Here is a 20,721-nt window from a genome sequence, read left to right on the forward strand (position 1 = left end):
AGTTGGGAGCTTCCAGGAAGACTTTCTGGAGGAACTGCTGTTGGACACCCCAGATGTAAGTCGTAGTTGGCCACGGCAAGGTGAGGACGGCATTCCAGGCGGGGAAGCCACATGAGGGGCCTGGAGAGCATCATGAGTTTGGGAACTACTGGAGAGAGAGGAGCAGTAGACACAAAAGAAGGAAAATGAAGCAAGAGAGGAAGGTTAATAATCCCGCTTTTAAGAACAGTGATAGTTACCTCGTGTGTCCACAGGTGCACACCAGCCCCTAGAAAATTAATATATGTTTAATCCTTGAGCAGCCTTTTGAGGTGCAGGTAGATAGAGGCGTGCCGTGTCCAAAAAGCTAAGATGCAACTTCCTTGAGCTTCCCCACATGGTAAATGACTGGGACCTGGTGAAGCTCTGTTAGCTCATACTAAGGTATCAACCCTCTATCCTTATAAATATTTATCAAGTTCAAAGGCACTGTATATCACTAGCAGGCATATTCCGCTGGTTTACTGAATTGATGACTAGTCATAATTATTGTATCACCAGGACTTCAGTAAGAGTTGGATAGATTTGCAAAAAGACATGGTTGCTTTTTGTACCTGCACCCAAACTCTAATTGGCTTTTAACTTGTTTGAGTTACTGGAAGCCCTTGTGGGAATGGCAGCCATTAGTTACAGGAGATACTATCTGACTGGGAGTTTTTAGCAGTTCTTTCCATTTTTAAAACATCTCATGTCTCAGAGCTCCTCACACAGACTCTAATTTTATTTCGATCTTCACAACAACCCCCGGAGACAGGCAGTTAGGGAGGTGTTTTCCCCATTTTGTGTGTGCGTCTCAGAGGACGGGGTAGTCTGTGGTCACACAGTCTGCCTGACAGAATTTGGACCTGAACTTGGTTGGAAGCCAAGCCCCACGCTTCTTCCACTGTGTCTTCCTGTTTCCCCAGTAAATCTATTCATCATCGATGAACCCCAGGTGCCCTTTTCTCAGCCAGGTCCCACGTCTCATGGATCAGGGTAGTGGGGCATATTCTGCATAGGTACAGCTTGTTCTTTGCATGTCTGCTATGTGGCAGGCACTGTCCCGTTCGTAGTTAGGCCAAAGTGTCTGTACAGTCATAAGTTTAAATACGTAGAGAATTAACATATAAAAGCATTTATCTCCGCATGAGGGATGGACGGTGCTGTTCTGCTTCCTTCACGTAATACTTGTGTTCTCAGGGCAAGTATCTAGCTGTGTTGTCTGCCCCTTTGGACTGTAGACCTCTCTCTGGGGTTCTTGCTGAGTTCCCGCAGCGCCCTTCACAGCTCCGAGGGTGCAGCATCTGTTCAGCCCCGGGCAGAGTGCTTCCCTCCCTCAGCTCACTCATAACACCATTGGATTGCTGTATTCTGACTCTTCTTTCCCTCAGACAGAGTGTCTCACGGCCTTGTTTATTGCTGGTATCTTGCACAAAGCAGGTCAGCAGGTCCTTATTGATGTAACTGAATGACCAACTCGCGACCAAATGCCCTGCCAGAAGCACTGAGTGGGACTGGCACATGCTCTTTATAAAAGTTGATCAGATGCTGTCCAGCCACTGTCTCAGTTAATCCTCTCAGCAGCCTGAGGTGAGCGCTCTTCTGCCTGCCCAGGGGAGAAAACTAGAAGCCAGGGCCGAGGCTGCCCAGGGAGCCCACTGCCCCCATGCCCCGGGGAGGCGTTCATGGGCTTCAGATACTCCTCCTGGGCTCCATGTGCTTACCTACGCGGTGCCAGGTTCCCACAGTGCCGGCCCAGGGCAGGCGCCTCGCCAGCCTTTTGGGGCTGCCATGAAATTCTTGAACATTGTTGAAGGTTGTGCCATTCGTTTTCCCAGTCATGATCATCTAACTGGAGCAAGAAGGAAAGCAAAATCAGATTTTGGGGAGAGGAGATACTTGGTGACTAAAAAGTTTTCTCAAGGGAAACATCCCCTTTTTAAAGAAAAGGGAAAGAAAACTAAATCCCTTACCTCTGTAGTAATGGCTTGCTGACTCAGGGTAATTATGAAATAAATTCTGTCTGTCTTTTCCTGATTTAAAAGGTGATTGCATGTGTCGGGTTGTGTGAGAAACGGCCCACTGTAGCCTCGAGTCAAGGAGGAATGTATTTGTGAAGCGACTGAGCAAATTCCCAGATTAGAAAAGGCTCTGGCGCAGCTGGTCTCACTGCTTTCATGAGTAACTCGGGGGGTTATTTACCGCACTCAGCCAGGAGGCCAAAACTCTGAATGAGCTTCATTATGAGAACGCTGGAGTCACAGGCTTGTAGGAAGGAGCTGCTTGCCACAGTTAGGACACAGGTTTCAGGGACCTGCCGGCCGACGAGCCCCATGGAACCCTCGGGGAAGGGGAACTTAGCCAGAGTCTAGCTCTGGTTGCATTCTGAGCCGTCGGAATGATGGCAGGCAGCCAGGACTGAGGAGCCGCGTTGCAGTCACAGAGGGGGCGTCCGCGGTGGCGGCGGCCGCAGTATGTGGGACTTCAGATAGCCTGGCGAGTAGTCACGGCAGGGGTAAGTAGCGGGTTCCTAACTCTGGTGTTGACAGTTTAAAGCAAACCGTGTTTTCTGAAGCACTTGTGAATGCTTTGCCTGTTTCCTTCGTACTGGGCAGATGAAATGCTAGCTTAGCTGAAAGTTAGTAGGAAGGTTGTATTGGGCAGTTTAGGGAGATTTTGGCCAGATGGCCAGTTTGTCACCTAACGTGCCCAGGTATGGTAAAGCAGAGGGTCAGCTTAAAAAATGAGGACCGTCTACAGGATGGACTGACGCTGTGCCTACAACAGTGGGCTCAAACAGCAATGATTGTGAGGATGGTGCGGGATCAGGCGGGGTTCTTTGTTGTGTTGTACACAGGGTCGCTGTGAGTCGGAACCGACTCGCTGGCACCCAACAACAACAACATGCTGATGTAGGCACATTCTGTGGGCGCCTGTTTTCATGTGAAGATTCTGCGTCTTGCGACACATACCTGCTTGCTGACAGGCTGCCTGGGATTTCTCAGGGCGACTCCTGTGCTCAAGATAAACTTTGGCGTACAAGCATTTCATCCCGGCTCATCCTCAATTTCCCCCAACTTCTCCTTTTCTTACCAGCTGTCCTTTCTCACCTTCTGGCTGTGCTTTAAATGGACCAAGGCTATTCTAGAATCATTTTGTGAGGACTGGGAAACCTGACCCCCCTGTCCCACTGTGTGCAGGATTTGTTCTTTATTGTTATCACCCGCTGTTAGCCAACTGGTGTGCCTGAGATAAGTCGGGTGGGGGCTGTGGGGCCAACTCTGCTATCAGTGCCCCTAAAACCATGTGTTGTCTCCCTAGCACAATCCTGGAGGAAGAGAAGGTTCAGCAAGAAGAGCGCATGAGAATGGAGTCCAGAAGACAGGTCACAGTGTCCTGGGACTCTGGAGGGTCCGATGAAGCACCTCCCAAGGTAGAGAAGGCCCCCAGCCCAACCTTTGGAATCCTCGTACTCACTGTTGAGGCTAACGGTGCAGGCAGTTGTTACCTGTGCAGAGAGAGCCAGATGTCAGGTTTTTCTGAGAATAATCAATCTAACACAGACTCAACGTTTCTTACTTGCCCCTCCCCTGCATGTTATCCTTACCTGCCCTCACTCCCCTAGTTGGCGTTTCAGATCTAGCCTGTGTTAAGCCGTGAACGATTCAGCGTGAGCTGAAAATGCTCCTCCTCTTCCTCTCTGTCTCCCTCCTTGCATGAGCGTCAGACTTTGCATGACACGCCGGACTTGGGGAGGATTGTCCTGTCAGTTATGGTTGTCCAAAGTCTCGCTCACAGCCAGGTCGAGGTGGGACCATCACATGGGCTCCGGCTAAGCCATGTGCGCGTTCAGTTATGCTTTATTTAAAAAAGAGCCAAATTCCACCTGACCCTATTCCTTGTTGCTATTTCTGAGAACTTTGGGCGTGTGTCTGCATTTCCTCTTGTCTGTGGTGGTAGCTGGTGTAGGTGTGGGAACGGAGCCTTGGTGGAGTCTGCCCAGCGTCCCTCTGTGATCCCTTCCCAGCAGTCAGAGTCTGTCCCGCCACCTGGCTGTGCTGTGTGCCAGGGCGTCAGACCGTGTTGGCCCTTTGACGCCTTGCTCAGAGTAGGAATTCTGCACAGCCTTGTGCTTTCAATAGGATGGGCTTTTCACACACTGGCTAACTTGCCTCTTTGTGGCAAGCAAAGAGGTAACAGGCTTTTTTCCAGTTACATTTAGTAAAAAATTTGCTGTGAAGAAAATTTGACCATTATTTACTTTGTTTTCTTTTCTAAAAATGTTCAGAGATCTATTAAAGCAAAATGTTGAATTTTTTTTTTTTTTTTTTAACAGTGATGCCTGAACTGAAGGAATTATATTTTGTGGTCAGCATTTTAAGCTGTGTAGCAGTGAACATCCCCACACATTTAGAATGAATACAGGTGGTTAACCTAGTGCTGCAGAATTTTGGAGGTGAAGGGCTCTGTAGTCAACCTCCTAACAGAAAAACCAAGGCACAGAGAAGGAAAACCACGTCGTCTGCTCCACGGCTGTCACTTTGGGCTTGTTAGTCATGGAACCAGAGCCTTTCCCTGTCACTGCTCTAGTTTAGCAATAAAAACATCCGTAGTTACTCACAGCAGGATTTTAAAGCCCGCGGCCCAGCATCCGAGGCCCTCCACTTCCTGTTCGTGGGTTCACCTCTTTCAGTGGCAGCAGCACAGACATCCAGGATCGGAGGCAGGGTGGTCTTGGGCTGATATCTCAGGCTACCTCTGCTTAAATGTTTAAATCTGCTCGAGCTTCGGTTTTGTTTCAGAGTGTATGTTGTGAGGCTCTTTTCTGTACCTGGAAGTGTTCCACCTGACACCGGGGTTCGTTGTTTAAAACAAGTCAGCAAACTATAGCTGCTGATGATTTTTTGTTAACTAAAGTCTTGCTGGAACACAGCCACACCCATCTGTTTGTGTATTGCCCATCCTGGTTTCACACTAAAAGGCCGAGTTGAGTCTTTGGTACGGAGACAGCATGGCCTACAAACCCTAAAACATTTACTATTTGGCCCTTAAGGAAAAAGTTTGGCAACCCCTAGGTTAAAAGTTTAATGGCTAGAAAGTCGTCTACCGTGGCATACATGTGGTGTGGGTGCTGGAGTGGTTATAAACCAGCTCACTGCTCCTCCCAGGAGTCAGAATCCAGTCCTGAGTGCAGCGTTTGCTTTCTCGGTCTTCGTCTTTAGAGTCATGTTAAGAGGCCATTGTTTCTAAAGTGGTCGACCAGTGTTTCCTCTCGTAGGTCCCTCTGCCTTGTGAAGTGGGAATCCTGTGGATCCCTCTGCTTTTGGCAGTCTGCTCCTGTAAAGGTTTACAGCCTTGAAAACCATATGAAGCAGTTCTACTCTGTCCTATATGGTCACAATAAGCCGCAGTCAACTCTACGGCAGTGGGTTGGGAGTTTTTTGTGTGTGTGGTTTTTGTGGTTGTTGATGATTCTGCCTGTGGTATCTTAGGACAGTTAAATTCACTTACATTTCTTAACCTCAAGTAGGAGCTAAGGCTTTTGTGGGTAACTTCTGTGGAAAATAGAGAACATTTTTAATGTGGCTTAATTGGAGTGTTAGAGGGAAGTATTTTTCCTCCCCAATCAAGATTCAAAAAAGCATTGTACTTATTAAAAATGTTACTGAGCTCTTCATTTGTACTTAATGCCAGTTTTTCACCAAGTCATAGTCTTTGGAGACGTTTGTTTGAGGAGAGCCCAGCATGGGGGAAGAGCCCAGCTCCCTGCCACGGAGGCTGCCCCACAGGTCCTGTTACTGTGCAGTGCCTCAGAACAGCAGTTCTTAAGAGTAGTTCTCAGACTGCTGGTGTTCCCCGGGGCATTGCAGTGGGTCCAGGAGATCAAAACAGTGTCCGTAACAGTCCGGAAATGCTCTGTGCCTTTCCCACCGTGTGGCTATTTGCTTTGACAGTGAGGTAGCAATGGCAGGAAGACAGCTTGTGCGTGCGTTATCAGGAATCAGAGAGTGGTGCCAAACCGCCCAGTTATCACTGTCTTCTTCATGCCATGCTTCCACAATAAGGAAGACAGGCCAGTTTGTTTAAGAATGTCCTGAATGAAGCAGTAAACAGTATTTATTTCATTAAATCTGGACTTTTGACTCTGTCTGTTAAGATTCTGTGTGAGGAAATGAGCTGGGAAGCTGCCTGGACCAGCAGGCACTGGGAACTTAACCATTAACAGTCACTCCCTGTTTCCCCTTCCCCGGTTCTGGGCAACCACTAGTCTACTTCATGTCTCTATAGATTTGCCTTTTCTGAACGTTCCTGTGGATTGAATCATAAAATATGTGGCTTTTTGTGTCCGGTTTCTTTCACTTCGTAAATGTTTTCAGGGTTCATGCATGTTGTGGCATGTATCAGAAGTTCGTTCCTTTTTACGGCTGAGTACTATTCCACTGTATGGATATACCATTCATCAATATATTGATGTACACTGGGATTGTTCGTACTTTTTACCTATCAGTAAATAATGCTCCTTTGAACTTTCACGTGCAAGTTTTTGTGTGGACATGTTTTTATTTCTCTTGGGTATATCTAAGAGTGGCATTGCTAAATTACGTGGGAACTCTATGTTTAACTTTTTGAGGAACTATCAGACTGTTCTCCACAGCAACTGTATTATTTTACATTTCCACCAGTAATGTATGAAGGTTTCAATTTGCTTATCTTGTTAGCACTTGTTACTGTCTTTTTTTACTTTAGCCATCCTAGTAAATATGAGGAAACCCTGGTGGCGTCGTGGTTAAGTGCTACGGCAGCTAACCAAAAGGTCGGCAGTTCAAATCCACCAGGCGCTCCTTGGAAACTCCACGGGGCAGTTCTACTCCATCCCTTAGGGCCACTATGAGTCGGAATCGACTCTACGGCAGCGGGTACGGCACGGTAGTGAATATGAAGTGGTATCTCCCTGTGGTTTGGATTAGTGTTTCCCTAATGACTAAAGATGTTGTGAGAAGCTTTTCATGTGCTCTTTGGCCATTTATAGATCTTCTTTGGAGCAGTGTCTATTCAGATCCTTTGCCCATTTTTTAATTGGGTTGTTTGTCTTTTTATTGTTGAGTTGTAAGAGTTCTTTATATATTCTAGATAAAAGTCCCTTATCAAATATGATTCACAAGTATTTTCTCGCATTCTGTGAGTTTTCTTTTTGTTTTCTTCTTGGTGTCCTTTGCAGAAAAGTTTACAATTTCAATGATGTTCAGTTTATCTATTTTTTCTTTGGTTACTCATGCTTTTGGTGCCATAGCTAAGAAACCTAATCTCAGGTCACAAAGGTTTACTCCTATGCTTTCTTCTAAGAGTTTCATAGTTTCAGCTCTACGCTTAGGCCTGTGATCCATCTTGCATTGATTTTGTGTATGATGTGAGGGAGGGTCCAGCTTCACGCTTCTACATGTGGAGATCACGTTGTCCCACCGCCATTTGTCAAAAAGGCTGTTCTTTCTTCATTGTCTTGGCACCCTTGTTGAAATTAACATCTTTCATTGTTCTTTCAGCTAAGCTCTTGCAGAGAAGTATCTTTTTCCATTCTTTTCAACAAAACATAGATTTACCAAAATAATCAAAGTACTCATTCATCTGGTACTCTGTTGATTTGTTCACAGCCCAGCAGACCTGGTTATCCCAGTCCGAGGTCAAGTGAAGGATTTTATCCCAGCCCACAGCACGTGGTACAAACCAATCATTACCAGGTATACTAGTCATTGCAGATGCAAAACATGTTATTTTATTCTGTGGCACTTTTTTGGGGGGGGTGGGCGGGTACCGTGTATATGTTTATAATTTGTATTTAAGTATTTATGAATGTGATTTGGTAAACAAAAAGCTAAGAAAGTAGTCTTGACCTAACAATTGTCTGAGTGAATGTTGTCTTGACATCCTGTGTGAAGGACTTTCATCTGTCTTAATGCAGCTGGGCCAGATGTCCCATCTCCAGCTCTTAGATCCACTTTCTCCCACCTCCCCTGGTAAGGTGCAGGATGAGCCCAGTGGGTACATTCTATTTAGAGGTAACACCAAACTGGGTAGTTTTTCTGAATAAAATTGAAAACTCACTTCACAGATACCAGACAAGAGTCCATATGGACAAGTGTGGAAGGAGGGGGTGTTAGACTTACAGGCAGGTGACCTGTGGACATTAGAAAAGGTTAGCCATGAAAGGGAAGGAGCGGAAGCAGAGTCAGCAATAGGGGTTTTTTCTTTGCTTGTTTGTTTGTTTGGAGAGAAGGTGTTAGCTTTTATTATTTTATTATTGAGGTCTGATTTACTTACAGTAAAACACACAAATCTTAGTTTTGACAAACTGTACATAAGTGTATTCCATGCCTCCATCGAGATGTAGAACGTTTCTATAAGCCCAGAAAGTTCCCTCATGCCCTTTCCCCAGTCAGCCCTCTAAAAAAACTACCCTAGAAACAACTGCTCTTCGGAGTTCTGTCCCCAGGGATTAGTTGTGCCTGTTCCAGAATTCTTTGTGAATGGTACATACAGTATGTGCTCCTGTATTCAGCTTCTTACACTCACTGAGGTGCCTGTGAGGGTTAGAAGACCTCTTGGGGGGGTGTCTGTAGTTCCTTTGTATTGCTGAGAAGCATTCCATTGTAGGACTGTGCCCCAGTTTCTTTACCGATAATAGTGTTTTGTTTTGTCTTTAAAAAGAAGATGAACGAAGGGCTGACTCATTAGGGGGAGAGTAAGTGGGAGTATGGAGTAAGGTGTATATAAGCTTGTACGTGACAGACTGACTTGATTTGTAAACGTTCACTTAAAGCTCAATAAAAATTATATAATAAAAAAAAAGAACAGAGGAATCTGTCAGATGGTTCTCAGGAAATAGAATATTACCCTGTAATTTGTATCGGTGTGGCTTTATTGTAGTAGTGCCTTGTCTGTAACAGGGCTCTGTAAGATATTTATAGCTGGTTGATGATGATAGTTGTGATCACCAGCCTTTAATAGAAAGTGGTTAATTGATAGGCATTCAATGACGAATACCTAAAAACAAATTTAAAAAAATAATAAAATAGATCCTCGAAAATTTTCCCTGGAGAGGAAAAAGCCAAAAGTTCACTTAACTATCTTCCTTGCTGTGGTTTTCTGAGTTTACTGAAAGGGAAACTCGTTCCTTTCCTACCTCCCTCCCAGAGTTACGGAAGGCCAGATGAGCACATTTGTAGTCCTTTACATATCTCTAAAATAGGGATTAAGTTTTAAGGCCCCTTTTGCATCGATGTGAGCAGAAAGCCTTATCTTTTGGTACTAGGCTGCCAATAAAAAATGTGGGCCTGCTTGTTATTAGGAAAGACCACATGTCCGTGGTGGTTTCAGCTGGTGAAACTGGGTAAATTTCAGCCCTGCCTACTGCCTCCCAGCTCCAGTGCACTGATTCTCAAGTGGACCCAGGAACAGTACCTTTCTACTACGTCCTCAGGTGATTGTTGTGCAGGTGATCCAGAACCATGTTTTGGGAGACACTGTTCTGAGATGCTCATCTGCCTGGAGGGAGGGGAGTGAGTCATCTGGATCTCCAGGGCACTTACTCACTCAGCGGGCAGGCGCCAGTACTTGTCCTTCGTGCCCGGTACTGTACCAGGCTCTGTGAGCAGAAATGACAGACACTCCCCTCCCTCAAGGGGGGAGCTCATCAGCTTCTTAAACTCACTGCGAAGGAAGCGAATGGCCCGGCCACCTCAGTGAGTCTAGATTTCCAGTTCCCCCGTGGCAGAGTCTGTCCCCACCATGATGGATGAATCCCTGACCCAGGGGCCTGAGGAAAAGAAGACCTAAAGCTGCAGTTCTTGAGACCTGGGCCTCTAGCAGGCACCAGGAGGCGTAGGTCCCAGGACAGTCCCCTCTCCTCCCCTCCCATCAGTGCCTGGCGATGCAGAAAGCAGAGCCCAGTGGCACTGAGAGGAGCCTGACACCAGAATCCTTCCAGGGCAAACATGGCGGTGCCCTGCTTCCTGAGGCAGGCCATGAACAGAGAAGGCGCATTATCCCTGCAGGCCAGGCTCCCTTCAGGGTTCAGCATATGGCTGTGGCAAGTCAGTCCCAAGCCACCTTTATGACCTGGGGACGTGATCCCACATGGGGTGCACGGCCCGCACTGGAATGGGAGGCCTGAGAGAAGGGTTTGTCTCTCTCGTGTCAGGGCCTGGAAGGTGCGTACATGAGAGTAGGGCGCAGGGAGAATATAAAAACGTTCATTTGTCCAAGCTGCAAGTCCCCTCATCTCGGAAGTGAGACCAGCTACAGGAGGCTCCTTGGGATCATTTTATGTTCCTTTTTAGCCCAAAATGCCTGTTTAATTCTTTCACCTAGTTGGTGTTACTTAGAAAACTGCCTTAAATCACTTGAAACGTGTTTCATGAAAATTCCTAAAAGTTCTCTGGCAGTACCATGTCTCTTTGACCACAAATAGTTGGAATAGAGTGTTCTGCATTTGGTTTTTTATCTTTAAAATACTTTCATTCAAATAAACTGTGAGAACTGCCTGTACATTGTATTTGAAAGTGTGTAAATTACACATAGTGTAGAAATTTGGTATAAATCAATGCCTAGAGACCTAACACGCACAAAACCTTTGTTGAAGGGTGTATAGGTGTGTGTTAGGGCCATTTTGAAACATTAATTTGGATGTGCTTTTCTCATTAAGCCTTGACATTTTCCTCCATGTCCTCCTCAGTGTCTTTTCCCTGCCTCATTCATCCTTGTTAGAACTTGAAGGTGTGACTTACTACAAGGTGGAGTTGATCTGCCTGTCCTTCTCCCATTCAGCCCCTGGTTCAAAGAAAACAAAGACTGGGCTCTTTTGTCTGTTCTCATTGCGGGTGGTTAGCGGTAGGTTAGGCAGGAAAGGGGAATTCAGAGCAGGCATGGCTGAGCCACTTTTATGGCCTCCTTTGGCTTTTGCAGAAACCCTGGTAGCATAGTGGTTAAGAGCTACGGCTGCTAACCAAACGGTCGGCAGTTTGAATCCACCAGGCACTCCTTGGAAACCATATGGGGCAGTTCTACTCCGTCCTATAGGGTCGCTATGAGTCAGAATCGACAACAACGGGTTTGGTTTTTGTTTGGTTTTTGCATCCAAGGGGGGTCTGCCCAACGTTGCATTGAGTGTTCATAAAATTCCAAAATTATTGCTGATTCCCTAGTATGTGTTAGTTGTCCATTGCACCTGTAACAGTTCCCACTAACTTAGTGGCTTAAAACAGCACAAGTTCTATAGGTCAGAAGGTCGAGCACCTGTCTCCCTGGGGTAAAATGAAGGTGTCCGGGGGCTGCATTCCTTTCTAGAGGCCACTTACATTCCTTAGCTTGTGGCTCCTTCATCCACCTTCAAATACAGCAGCGTAGCATCTCTGACCGTTCTACTGTAGTCACATAGTCACTCTCTTCTTCTGCCTCCCTTTTCCACTTTTAAGGATCCCTATGATTTCATTAGGCCCGCCAGATAATCCTGGATAATCTCCCTGCGTCTGAGACCTTAACTTGATAACATCTGCAAAATTCCTTTTACCACGTAAGGTAACATATCCACAGGCTCTAGGGATTAGGACATGGATGTCTTTGGGGGCTCATTATCCTGCCTGCCACAGTATTCTGTTATTTTTGTGCGTAAAGCAGAGCTGTGCAGAAATCCACTTGTGTCAGAGTGTTACCCGGCTTCCCGCCTGTTCACAGGTCTCTGGCTACCCTGGCTCCCACGGAATCACAGCCATGGCTGGCAGCATCTACCCGGGCCAGGCCTCTCTTCTGGACCAAACAGACTCGTGGAATCACAGACCTCAGGAGGTATCAATGTGGCAGCCCAACGTGGAGGTAAGTTGGTGTTCTTGAACTTCAGTCTGTTAACTGGTAATGCTTGGCTCAAGGTACGTTTTATTTCTAAAATCCTAAAGATCACTTGGTTTTGATGACTGAATTCGAAGATCAAGGTAAGATCATCTCAGTGCTTTCTGGTTTGGTGGATATATTTTTACTAAAAGAAATGCCCAAGGAGAGATGCTGAAATCATTAGCCTGCTCATTTGAAAGGGAGAGCCCTAAGTTGAACACAATTAGCATATACATGAGGTCAAAGAAGAAATGGGAAAACAGAGCCTCCAGCTCTGTGGACCATGTTAAGTTTTACTAAATTTTCCTGGTAAAGCCAAGAGTTATCAACCACCCCTGTAAGTTTGAAAGTTATTGCTTTGAATGGAAGGGCGTCTGTAGTTGTCTGCTACACATGGTCTTTTCCTTAGAGTAACTGTTCAATGGCTGCTGAAGACTCCACGGTGTGTGTACATCATACTTAATCCTTCTTCTGTTTACTTCTAATTCACTCTTTGTGATAATGCTTTCTTTGCACGTATCTTTAATTATTTCTTTAAATTCCTGAAAGTGGATTTGTGAGCTAAACGTTGTGTAATTTTAAAGATGCTCAGCACATTATTAAATTGCAACCTCCCAAAGAGTTGTTCCCCCAGCAGTATGAGAGACCCTATCTCTGCCACCCTCACTAGTTTGCTTAATGTTTTTGAAAGACACACAGAAAGGTGTAGGGGCGTTGTGAACAGGCGTCTGAGATTGGACGTGCTGTTTTAACTCTTCCGCAGGACTCTGCAGCATTGGACATGCGAGGAATTGGGCAGGTACTGCCAGCCCACCTGATGGAAGAGCGGCTGATCCGACAGCAACAGGAGATGGAAGAAGACCAGCGCTGGCTGGAGAAAGAGGAGAGATTCCTGGTAATTGTGTCACGGAAATGTTTCTCCCACCTTGTAAGCCCTGTTATGATCTGCTCTGTGGCCAGTGACTTCAAAAGTTCATCTTTTCCAAGGCAAGAGAGAGCAGAAAACCATGACTGGGGATTTAAATCCTGGTTCTGCCACTTCCTAGCTGTGTGACCTTGGGAAATTCTGTGACCTTTCTGTGCCTCTACTACCTCACCTTTAAAGCAGGGAAAATGACGGCACCTGTTACGTACGGTGACTAAGAGGTTTAGAACCTGAAACAAGGTGAGCCCTCAGTTCCTGCTAGCTTTTTTTTTTTTTAATTCAAAAGCCAGTGTAAAAGCCACCCTAAGACTTCTTTAGCCTTTCATTCTGAATTTTTTCAACCATGTAGAAAAGTTGCTCTTTGGTGGTTACCCATTTGAATAGTGGGTAGCATTTTGCCATCCTTGCTTTATCTGCAAAAAAAAAAAAAAAATTTTTTTTTTTTTATGGGGTAGGTGCTGTTGGTTGGTTAGTTTGCTCACCCACTGCAGGATGACGGCCCTTGGTCCCATGATAGTCCATCGTGCATCTCCTAAAAGCAGGAACATGCTACCTAACTATGCTGTCACTGCATTGGGAATATTTTTAAATAACTGAATTTAATTAGTTATTAAACTAATCCCACCACTTGAACACAAAAAAAATCACATTTTTTTTTTGCTGCTTTCTAATCCTTATCTCTGTGGAGACTTAATTTCTGCCTGGTATATGGAATATTTTGTTTCCTGTTTTCCCATTTGTATCATCTTTTTCACTTTCTCCAGAATCTTGATAATTACTTTTCTAAACAATATATTCCATCACTGCAAAGAATTTCTGACCTCAGCCACATGGAGTTGGGCCAGGTTCACAGGCTGAGAGCACAGTCCCTACAATACCCCCCTCTCTCAGATAACAGCCACAAGCTTAGGGACCACAGGGGCTACCCACATTTCCATTACAGTTTTGTTATAGCAAAAGGATACAAATCAGAACCAGCCCCAAGGGGAGACATTGAGTGAGATCTGAGAGAGTCCCAAACAGAAAGCTTCTGTGTCCCTAGAGACGTGTCACACACTCAGCACGTCCACGTGCACGGAATATCATCCATCAGGAAAGTTTTCCTGAGCTCGTGTCCGGGGTTATCAGGGTTTCGTTACGTAGGTACGATCGACTGAGTCCCTGGTAGCGTGACTGAACTCAGCCTGTAGCGCCCTCCTCCTCCACCATGAGTCACCTCATTAGCCTGAACGCCCAGGTGTGGCCCCAGGAGCCACCATGAGTAACAGACACTGCAGTTACTAGGGAAATCCCAAGGGTTTGGAGGCTGCTTCCCAGGAACCTGGGACAAAGTCCAGACAGGTTCTTTGGGGAAAGTTAATTCTGCACTCCCCGGTCATGTAGCTGTATCAGCAAGTGTTCAGGCATTTCCCTCGCTTAGGTTATTTCCAGCTTTCCTTTCCTAAGTGATGCAATGATAAGTCACGTCTCCACTGACACAGCTGTTTGCTTGTCTTGAATTATTTCTTTGGGATGAACCTCTGAGGTTCTAGGAGCGGCATTCCTGGCTCAGACGTCGCTGGGGCTTTCGAGTGACCGCATCGTGTCCACAGAACCAGCTGCTGCGTAGTGTCAGCTTGCATGAGACCTGGCATCCTGCTACTGCAGGACGCGCCTTGGGACAGCGCGGGGTCCCGGGACCGGCATCCTGCTACCGCAGGACACGCCTCCTGACAGCGCGGTGTCCCGGGACCCGCCTCCCACGCATTCCTCTTCAGCTCCATCTGCCTCCCGCTGCAGACCTCCCTCCCAGGACTGTCCGGGGTTGTGGATGTGAAACAGCTTCCGTCAGGCCACTCTTTTTCTCTAACTCCCTTCACAAGCCGGGTGGGGACCGAGGAAGTAGAAGGCACCTTTGGAACAGAAGTTTCACGCTGTGCTTTCAAAATTCTAAATAAATGAAAGCAAATCTTGAAATTGCAAGGCAAGCTGTAAAAAAAAAAAAAAAAAAAAAAAAATTTTTTTTTTTTTTTTTTAGATCGGTGTTAGTTACTGCTGATTTGGTGAATCACCTTGAATGTTGAAGCTACTCTAGAGCACAGCTGTCATTCCCTATCCTACATTTATCTTTTTTTTATCCAGTAGCCTCTTTTCCCTCACTGATTTGTGTTTTAAAAAGCAAATGTCACACATTTCCCAAAATAGAGTTGACACGTTTAAATACTGGCATTCTGTGTACAATAGCATTTGAGCAAAGGCCTGGTACCAAAGGCTAGCATGCCACTCAGTGGCGCTGCTGCCAGAGTCTGTGTGTGCCTGGGAGCTGGGGAGGGCCTCACGGTCGAGATCCCATCCGCGCCAAGGCCAGAAGGGTAAACTGGAACTTGCTAGGTACACAGATCAGGGACATGCATTCCAGGCCACGGGAACAGAGTGTGCAGTGACGCGGAGTCGTGGTCTGTTATGAGAAGCACACAGAGCTGAGCGGACTGTCAGAGTGTGTCATCGGGGCTCAAGCCCCCTCCGCCTCCGAGGGATTTCAAGTGTTCCAAGTAAAAGGTTTAAGACGTGTGTTTACTCTGCCGGTTGGTCAGATGTTGTTGGGTTTTTGGGGCGGTAACTCACATACAGTGAAGTACATAGATCTTACGGGTAGCGTGATGAGTTTCGGCTCATGTCATCCATACCCTGTCAAGACTTAGAACATCTGCGTCTCTCCCATAGCTTCCTTTTCCAGTCAGTTCCTCCCAGCCCTGAGGCAATCCCTGTTACAGTTTCTGTCACCAGAGATAGTTTTGCTTCTTCTTGAACATGAGTTGAATCATACAGTATGTACTGTTCTGTGCCTGGCTTCCTTCACTCAGCCTGTTTTTGAGATTCGTTCCTGTGGTCATGCGTGTCAGTAGTTGGCTCCTTTTATTGCTGGTAGTGTTGCATCATGTAAGTTGACGGTACCAGTGGGTCCACGGGGGTCTCGTCGTACTTCTAGATCGTGTTTCCCCATGACTCCTGATGTGGAGCATTCTTTCTTTCGCTTGTTGGCTATTTATTCATTATCCTTTGTGAAGTGTCTGTTCACGTCTTGCCTGTGTCTTACTTGGGTAAAACCAAAACCAAACCCACTGCCATAGAGTTGATTCTGACTCCTAGCGACCCTATAGGACAGAGTAGAACTGCCCCGCAGGGTTCCAAGGAGTGCCTGGTGGATTCCAGCTGCTGACCTTTTGGTTGGCAGCTGAGCTCTTAACCACTGCGCCACCAGGGCCTTTTACTTGGATTGTTTCTACTTTACATTACCAAGTTGTAGGAGCTGTTTATATTTCCTGAATATAAATCCTTTGTCATATATGTGGAGTGGGGCCTTGTTGGTTTTTCAGCAGGCTTTTATATCTTTCACGCTATCTGATCACCATAGCAACTGTGTGAGAGCTACATTGCTGAGAATCTTCCAGAGCCAGATGTTATATTCTCACATGGCAGAAAGTTCCAGAGGATGGCCCCAGCCATCACAGACAGCTCTTTGTCCCACACCCCTTCTCGTATTCCCAGTTCAGAGCATTTCCTTTCTGAGGTAGCTCCGTGTTTGGGAATCCACTGCCGTAAAAGCTCTCTTGCAAGCCGACACATTGGCGAGAGAGCGCTGGTAGCCTTGATTAGAACTGAAGTCTGTTTAGAGAGCTTTCTTCCTCTTGGGCACTGCTAAAGGCAGTCACTCTGTGGCTGGCTTCATCTTATTACAGGGTGCACAGTAATTTCTTAATATGGTACTGTGCTAAAAACAGGATTTTAATTTTGAAATGAGAAAGTCCTATCTGTATAAAGCCTACTTTGTGTTCTGAGAAAGGAAATAAATATGAGCTTTTTTTTTCCTCATAAAGCAGACACAGCCCGTCTGAGTGGAAGATGGATGCCACAGAAAGGGGATTAAGGTCAGTGGCAGGACAGGCGGTCAGAGACTGGATTCTCATCTCACCTTGGCTGCTAAGCGAGGCCGCATCCCTCCTGTTCTTGCCCCTTATAGCGTATTCCGGATTCGAGGACAGGCTGGTACGGGGAGAAGAGAAAGAACTTTGAGTTGAAAGTCTTAAGGTTCATTGAGTTACAACTCTTAAGTTTGAGGACTTCTGGAGTGGCCGCAACTTGAGAGTTGAGACCTCAGCTGGGCTGTTCGTTGCTGTTTACCCAGGACCTGGAATAGTGCCTCAGAGGGAGTGTGACACAGCCAGACACTTACACGATACCCAGCCAGAGGATGAAGCGCGATGTCCCTGTGTGAGAGAGCGTTCACAGAGCGTTACTGTGGTAGCCAAGAACTGGAAACAACCCATTTGCCCATAACAGCAAAATGGGTAAATACTCATACATTGGAATACTAAACAACGATAAAAAAGGACAGACTACTGCCGCATGCAGCCACAGGGGCGAATCTGAGGGTATCAAGTTATGCAGAGATGCCAGACTAAAAAGAGCTGTATGACCCACATATGTGAAGCTCAGAACAGGCAACGGTGGTGTGTGGGGAGACGGCAGAACAGGGGTTCCTTTGGCAGGTTTGTGTAGGCACATGGACCTGCTAGGTTGCCAGCAACATTCTGTGTCTTGCTCTGGGTGGTATGTGAGGTGGGGGTGCACATATACAGTAAAACCTGCAAAAGCTGTAACCTGTGTAAGGCAGAACCTGTCAGAGAAGGAAAACCCAAGTATTTTCCACCAAATAGAGAGCAGTAGAAAAGTGGTGACTACACCCTGTCAACGGCAGAAAACTTGCAGGACCCAGAAAAACAAGGCAGCCCTGTTGCTTTCTGGCTCTCACAGGCTTCACTGTGAAAAGAAACGTGTGTTGTGCGTACCCTTACAGTGTAAGTTAAACCAGATAAAAGAAAACTGCGTACCTGATGGGAAGAAGAGAATCAAAGTGCCCCAGACGTTTTTTGTCTGTGATCTATTTGTACAAGATTTTAAAAGTAAATTGCCTGTTTTATCTTCAGTGCAGTGTCTTCAGATCTAGACTAGTCTGTAAGGGGGACAGGAGGACTCGGTGTCCCCGGGAGCAGAACCGAGTAGAACCTTCTTTCTGATGGACTCCTTTGCCATTACTGCTCTTTAATCTCCACCTGGCATTCGTCCTTCATCCGCACAGGCTGTGTCTGCTGTCTGAGGAGAAAAAAGCTCAGAGTTACTTCCATTCAGAGAACACAAGTGGACTTTCTGTAGATAGGCCTGTCTCGTTTTCAAATTAAAATCCTGTCTTCAGGGAAGTATGACATTAGGGCATTATTGTGCATGAAGAAATAAAAATAAGTTATCTGATTTATGGGAATAAAAATAGGTAATTCATGTATTATATGTACGAAACACAGAACCTTACTCTGTAAAAAAAGCAAACAATAAATGCGAGCTACCTTTTTTGTTGAAATAAATACACTATTTCTGCACAGAGGAGGCACTCACTGTGTGTCAGTGGCTGACTGAACCCACCTCCAAAGCTGGGCTGCCCCAGACAACTAATTCTGCCTTCCTGAACGTCAGATCCCTCTTCTGCCTTCCATTTCTGTTAAAGCATTCCTTCAGCAAACATCCGCTAAACACCCACGATGCACAGAAGTCTTTTATGACCTTGAGGTTCGTGGTCTGTGACTTGTCCATCTCAAGTCTTACCTTCTCAGACCAATTTTCTCAAAGCCCGTTGTGTTTTGGGGCCTTCGTCTTACCTGCACCTGGCCTATTTAGTGCCCACGAGTTGTGCAAAACTTCCGCTTTGTTCAGGCAACGGCAGAAATCTAGCCTCCACAGGGAAGTCCTCCTGGGCTCAGGATTCGTGTGTCTGTGTCTGTCAGTGTGTGGCCAGCCAGCTTTCTTTCTGTCTCTTCCTGCCTGTATTACCTGGCAGAGAGGGTTCTAGCCTTGAGGCCAGGGACTGTTGACCTTTCTGAATTTTCTGACCTACTCATGACACTGCCCTGGAGCTGACTGGTCTCCCCAAGTTTGACTTTCCACATGTGGGCGCAGAATAACTGCAATGAGAAATTGGTTTTTAAAGTGATCGTTTCCTTATATTGTAATGCTTGTTAACACTAAACGTGTTTTAACTTTTAGTTTTTTAAAAAGTGTGTCCTTCATAGTTCAGAAACTTTCCTTTATAGCAGTCCCTGCTCTAAGCTCTCCATTCCGTTGCTGCTAGAGCACCTCTGGTTGTTAGAAAGACTTTTCATAAATGATCAAGAATCCCCCTCTCCGATCAAGTAGACACATGAGACTATATTGGCATCTCCTGTCTGGAGGGGAGATGAGAGGGCAGAGAGGGACAAAAGCTGGCCGAATGGACACAAAAATAGAGAGTGGAGGGAAGGAGTGTGCTGTCTCACTTGGGGGAGAGCAACTAGGAGTGTACAATAAGGTGTATATAAATTTTTGTATGAGAAACTGACTTGATTTGTAAACTTTCACTTAAAGCACACTAAAAATTTAAAAAAAAAAAAAATCCCCTCTCCGTATTCAGGGGCAGCACACAAGCCACCACCCTTTCCGCAGGCAGCCCTTAGGGTCATAGTGACTCGTAGCTAACATCCTCTACAGATGAAGTAGCTCCTTCACCCTGTCCTTGGAGGACCTGGTTTCCAGATGGCAGCACACACTGGGGGCCCACTACAGTCCAGGCAGCATGCAGTGCCCGAAAGGGAAAGGAAAGAAGTGGGCAGGGAGATGGGGCCCCTGTCCTTAAAAGGGACTAGCATTTAACAGATCACCTAGATCTTAACATTGCCTGCATCCTCGGACAACTTCCCATTGCAGCCTGGCCCCTGAAACTGACCCCGTGCCCACGTGCTTCTTGGGAGTAGGAGGTTCGAGGCCTTGCAAGCAAGATGAGAAATTCAGACTTCATCCTTTTAGACCAGGGAGAAACCGTGAGGATTTGGGAGCTCAGATGAAACAAAATGACAACGATGCCTTAATTTGTGATGGCTGAGGCCAGTGAGGTCACTGGTCCCGTGGGCAAGGGTATGGGCCACGGCGGTGGACCTGGGCCGGGGGAGACGGAGCTGCCTCGTCCATCGCCCACCAACACGTCTGTGGCTCTTGTGCCAGGTCAGGTCAGCATCAGGCACAGGAAGTGCAGAAGCGAACAGAGAGTCGAGAAGTTCTTGTCTGACCAGGGAGGCGTTTGCTGCAGACGCGGCTGACACAGGAGATCAGCGAGCAAGCCTGGGGGAGGGCTTTGCCTCAGCTTGAGGGGTGTGCAGACGCTTTCCAGATGGAAGTGGGTGGTGAACGCCCAGGCGTGGGGACCAAGGGGAGGCCGAGGGCGCTGTGGCCAGCAGGGCTCCCCTGGACCCAGGACTGTGGGCATGGATTGTGGGGACAGGCTGGGGATGCTGCACGGAGTATAAGGAAAAGCCCTCCTACCAAGCTCCTTCAGCATAACAACATGTCACTTACTTTATTTTGATATTAATTTGTGAACTCTTATTTATACAAAATCTAGATTTCTCTGTTTGGCTTCTGTGTCTTGGAGGCAATGGGCGGGGTGGGGGTGGTTCGTGTAATGGGACCCATCTGTGGCTGGGGAGAGGTACCCAAGCTCAGCCACACCCCCAGGAAGCAGCAGTGCACCGAGCATGCTTCCACCTGGGCTGAGGGTTCTCTCAGTCAGGAAGAAAGCCTGCCTGGCTGCCGTAAAGAGGGGTGAGCGCATTTGCTTGGGGCCGTGTTGGGGACGTGTGGCATAGATGGTTGTGTGCGCTGGGCAAGGAATGCTGGGAAGGGCTCACCCCACGGCATCGCGTGGACCCTCTGCAGCCTGGGCCTGAGGATTCTGAAACGGGAGCTTTCGACTCTTCTTCAGAGGACAGGTGTGCTAATACGGACTGTTTCTGTGACCTGAAACCACACTGCTTCTCCTGTGTGTGCTTACTTCCTCC

At 46.8% G+C, this 20,721-nt stretch overlaps 1 protein-coding gene and 1 long non-coding RNA gene across 19 annotated transcripts in view; one reads left to right on the forward strand and one right to left on the reverse strand.

Moving 5' to 3' along the window:
• Positions 1 to 20,721, forward strand: part of PTK2 (protein tyrosine kinase 2) — a 252,208-nt gene that overhangs the window by 216,203 nt on the left and 15,284 nt on the right. For 16 of the 18 annotated variants that reach the window (XM_049854317.1, XM_049854311.1, XM_049854312.1 and 13 more), the window contains 4 exons: positions 3,340 to 3,451; positions 7,668 to 7,754; positions 11,746 to 11,883; positions 12,662 to 12,793. In XM_049854317.1, the coding sequence (XP_049710274.1) occupies positions 3,340 to 3,451; positions 7,668 to 7,754; positions 11,746 to 11,883; positions 12,662 to 12,793 (469 nt within the window). Of the gene's footprint in view, positions 1 to 1,847; positions 2,534 to 3,339; positions 3,452 to 7,667; positions 7,755 to 11,745; positions 11,884 to 12,661; positions 12,794 to 16,680; positions 20,711 to 20,721 lie in introns of those variants that run through there. The other 2 variants (XM_049854319.1, XM_049854326.1) reach the window with 2 other exon arrangements.
• LOC126058916 (uncharacterized) lies at positions 1,818 to 3,914 on the reverse strand. Its single transcript, XR_007513324.1, has 3 exons — positions 3,626 to 3,914; positions 3,496 to 3,526; positions 1,818 to 1,870 (listed from the first exon to the last, which is right to left on the reverse strand). It is a non-coding gene; the product is annotated as an uncharacterized LOC126058916 (long non-coding RNA).

The sequence above is a fragment of the Elephas maximus genome, chromosome 15 (assembly GCF_024166365.1).
Source record: "Elephas maximus indicus isolate mEleMax1 chromosome 15, mEleMax1 primary haplotype, whole genome shotgun sequence".
NCBI lineage: Eukaryota > Metazoa > Chordata > Mammalia > Proboscidea > Elephantidae > Elephas > Elephas maximus.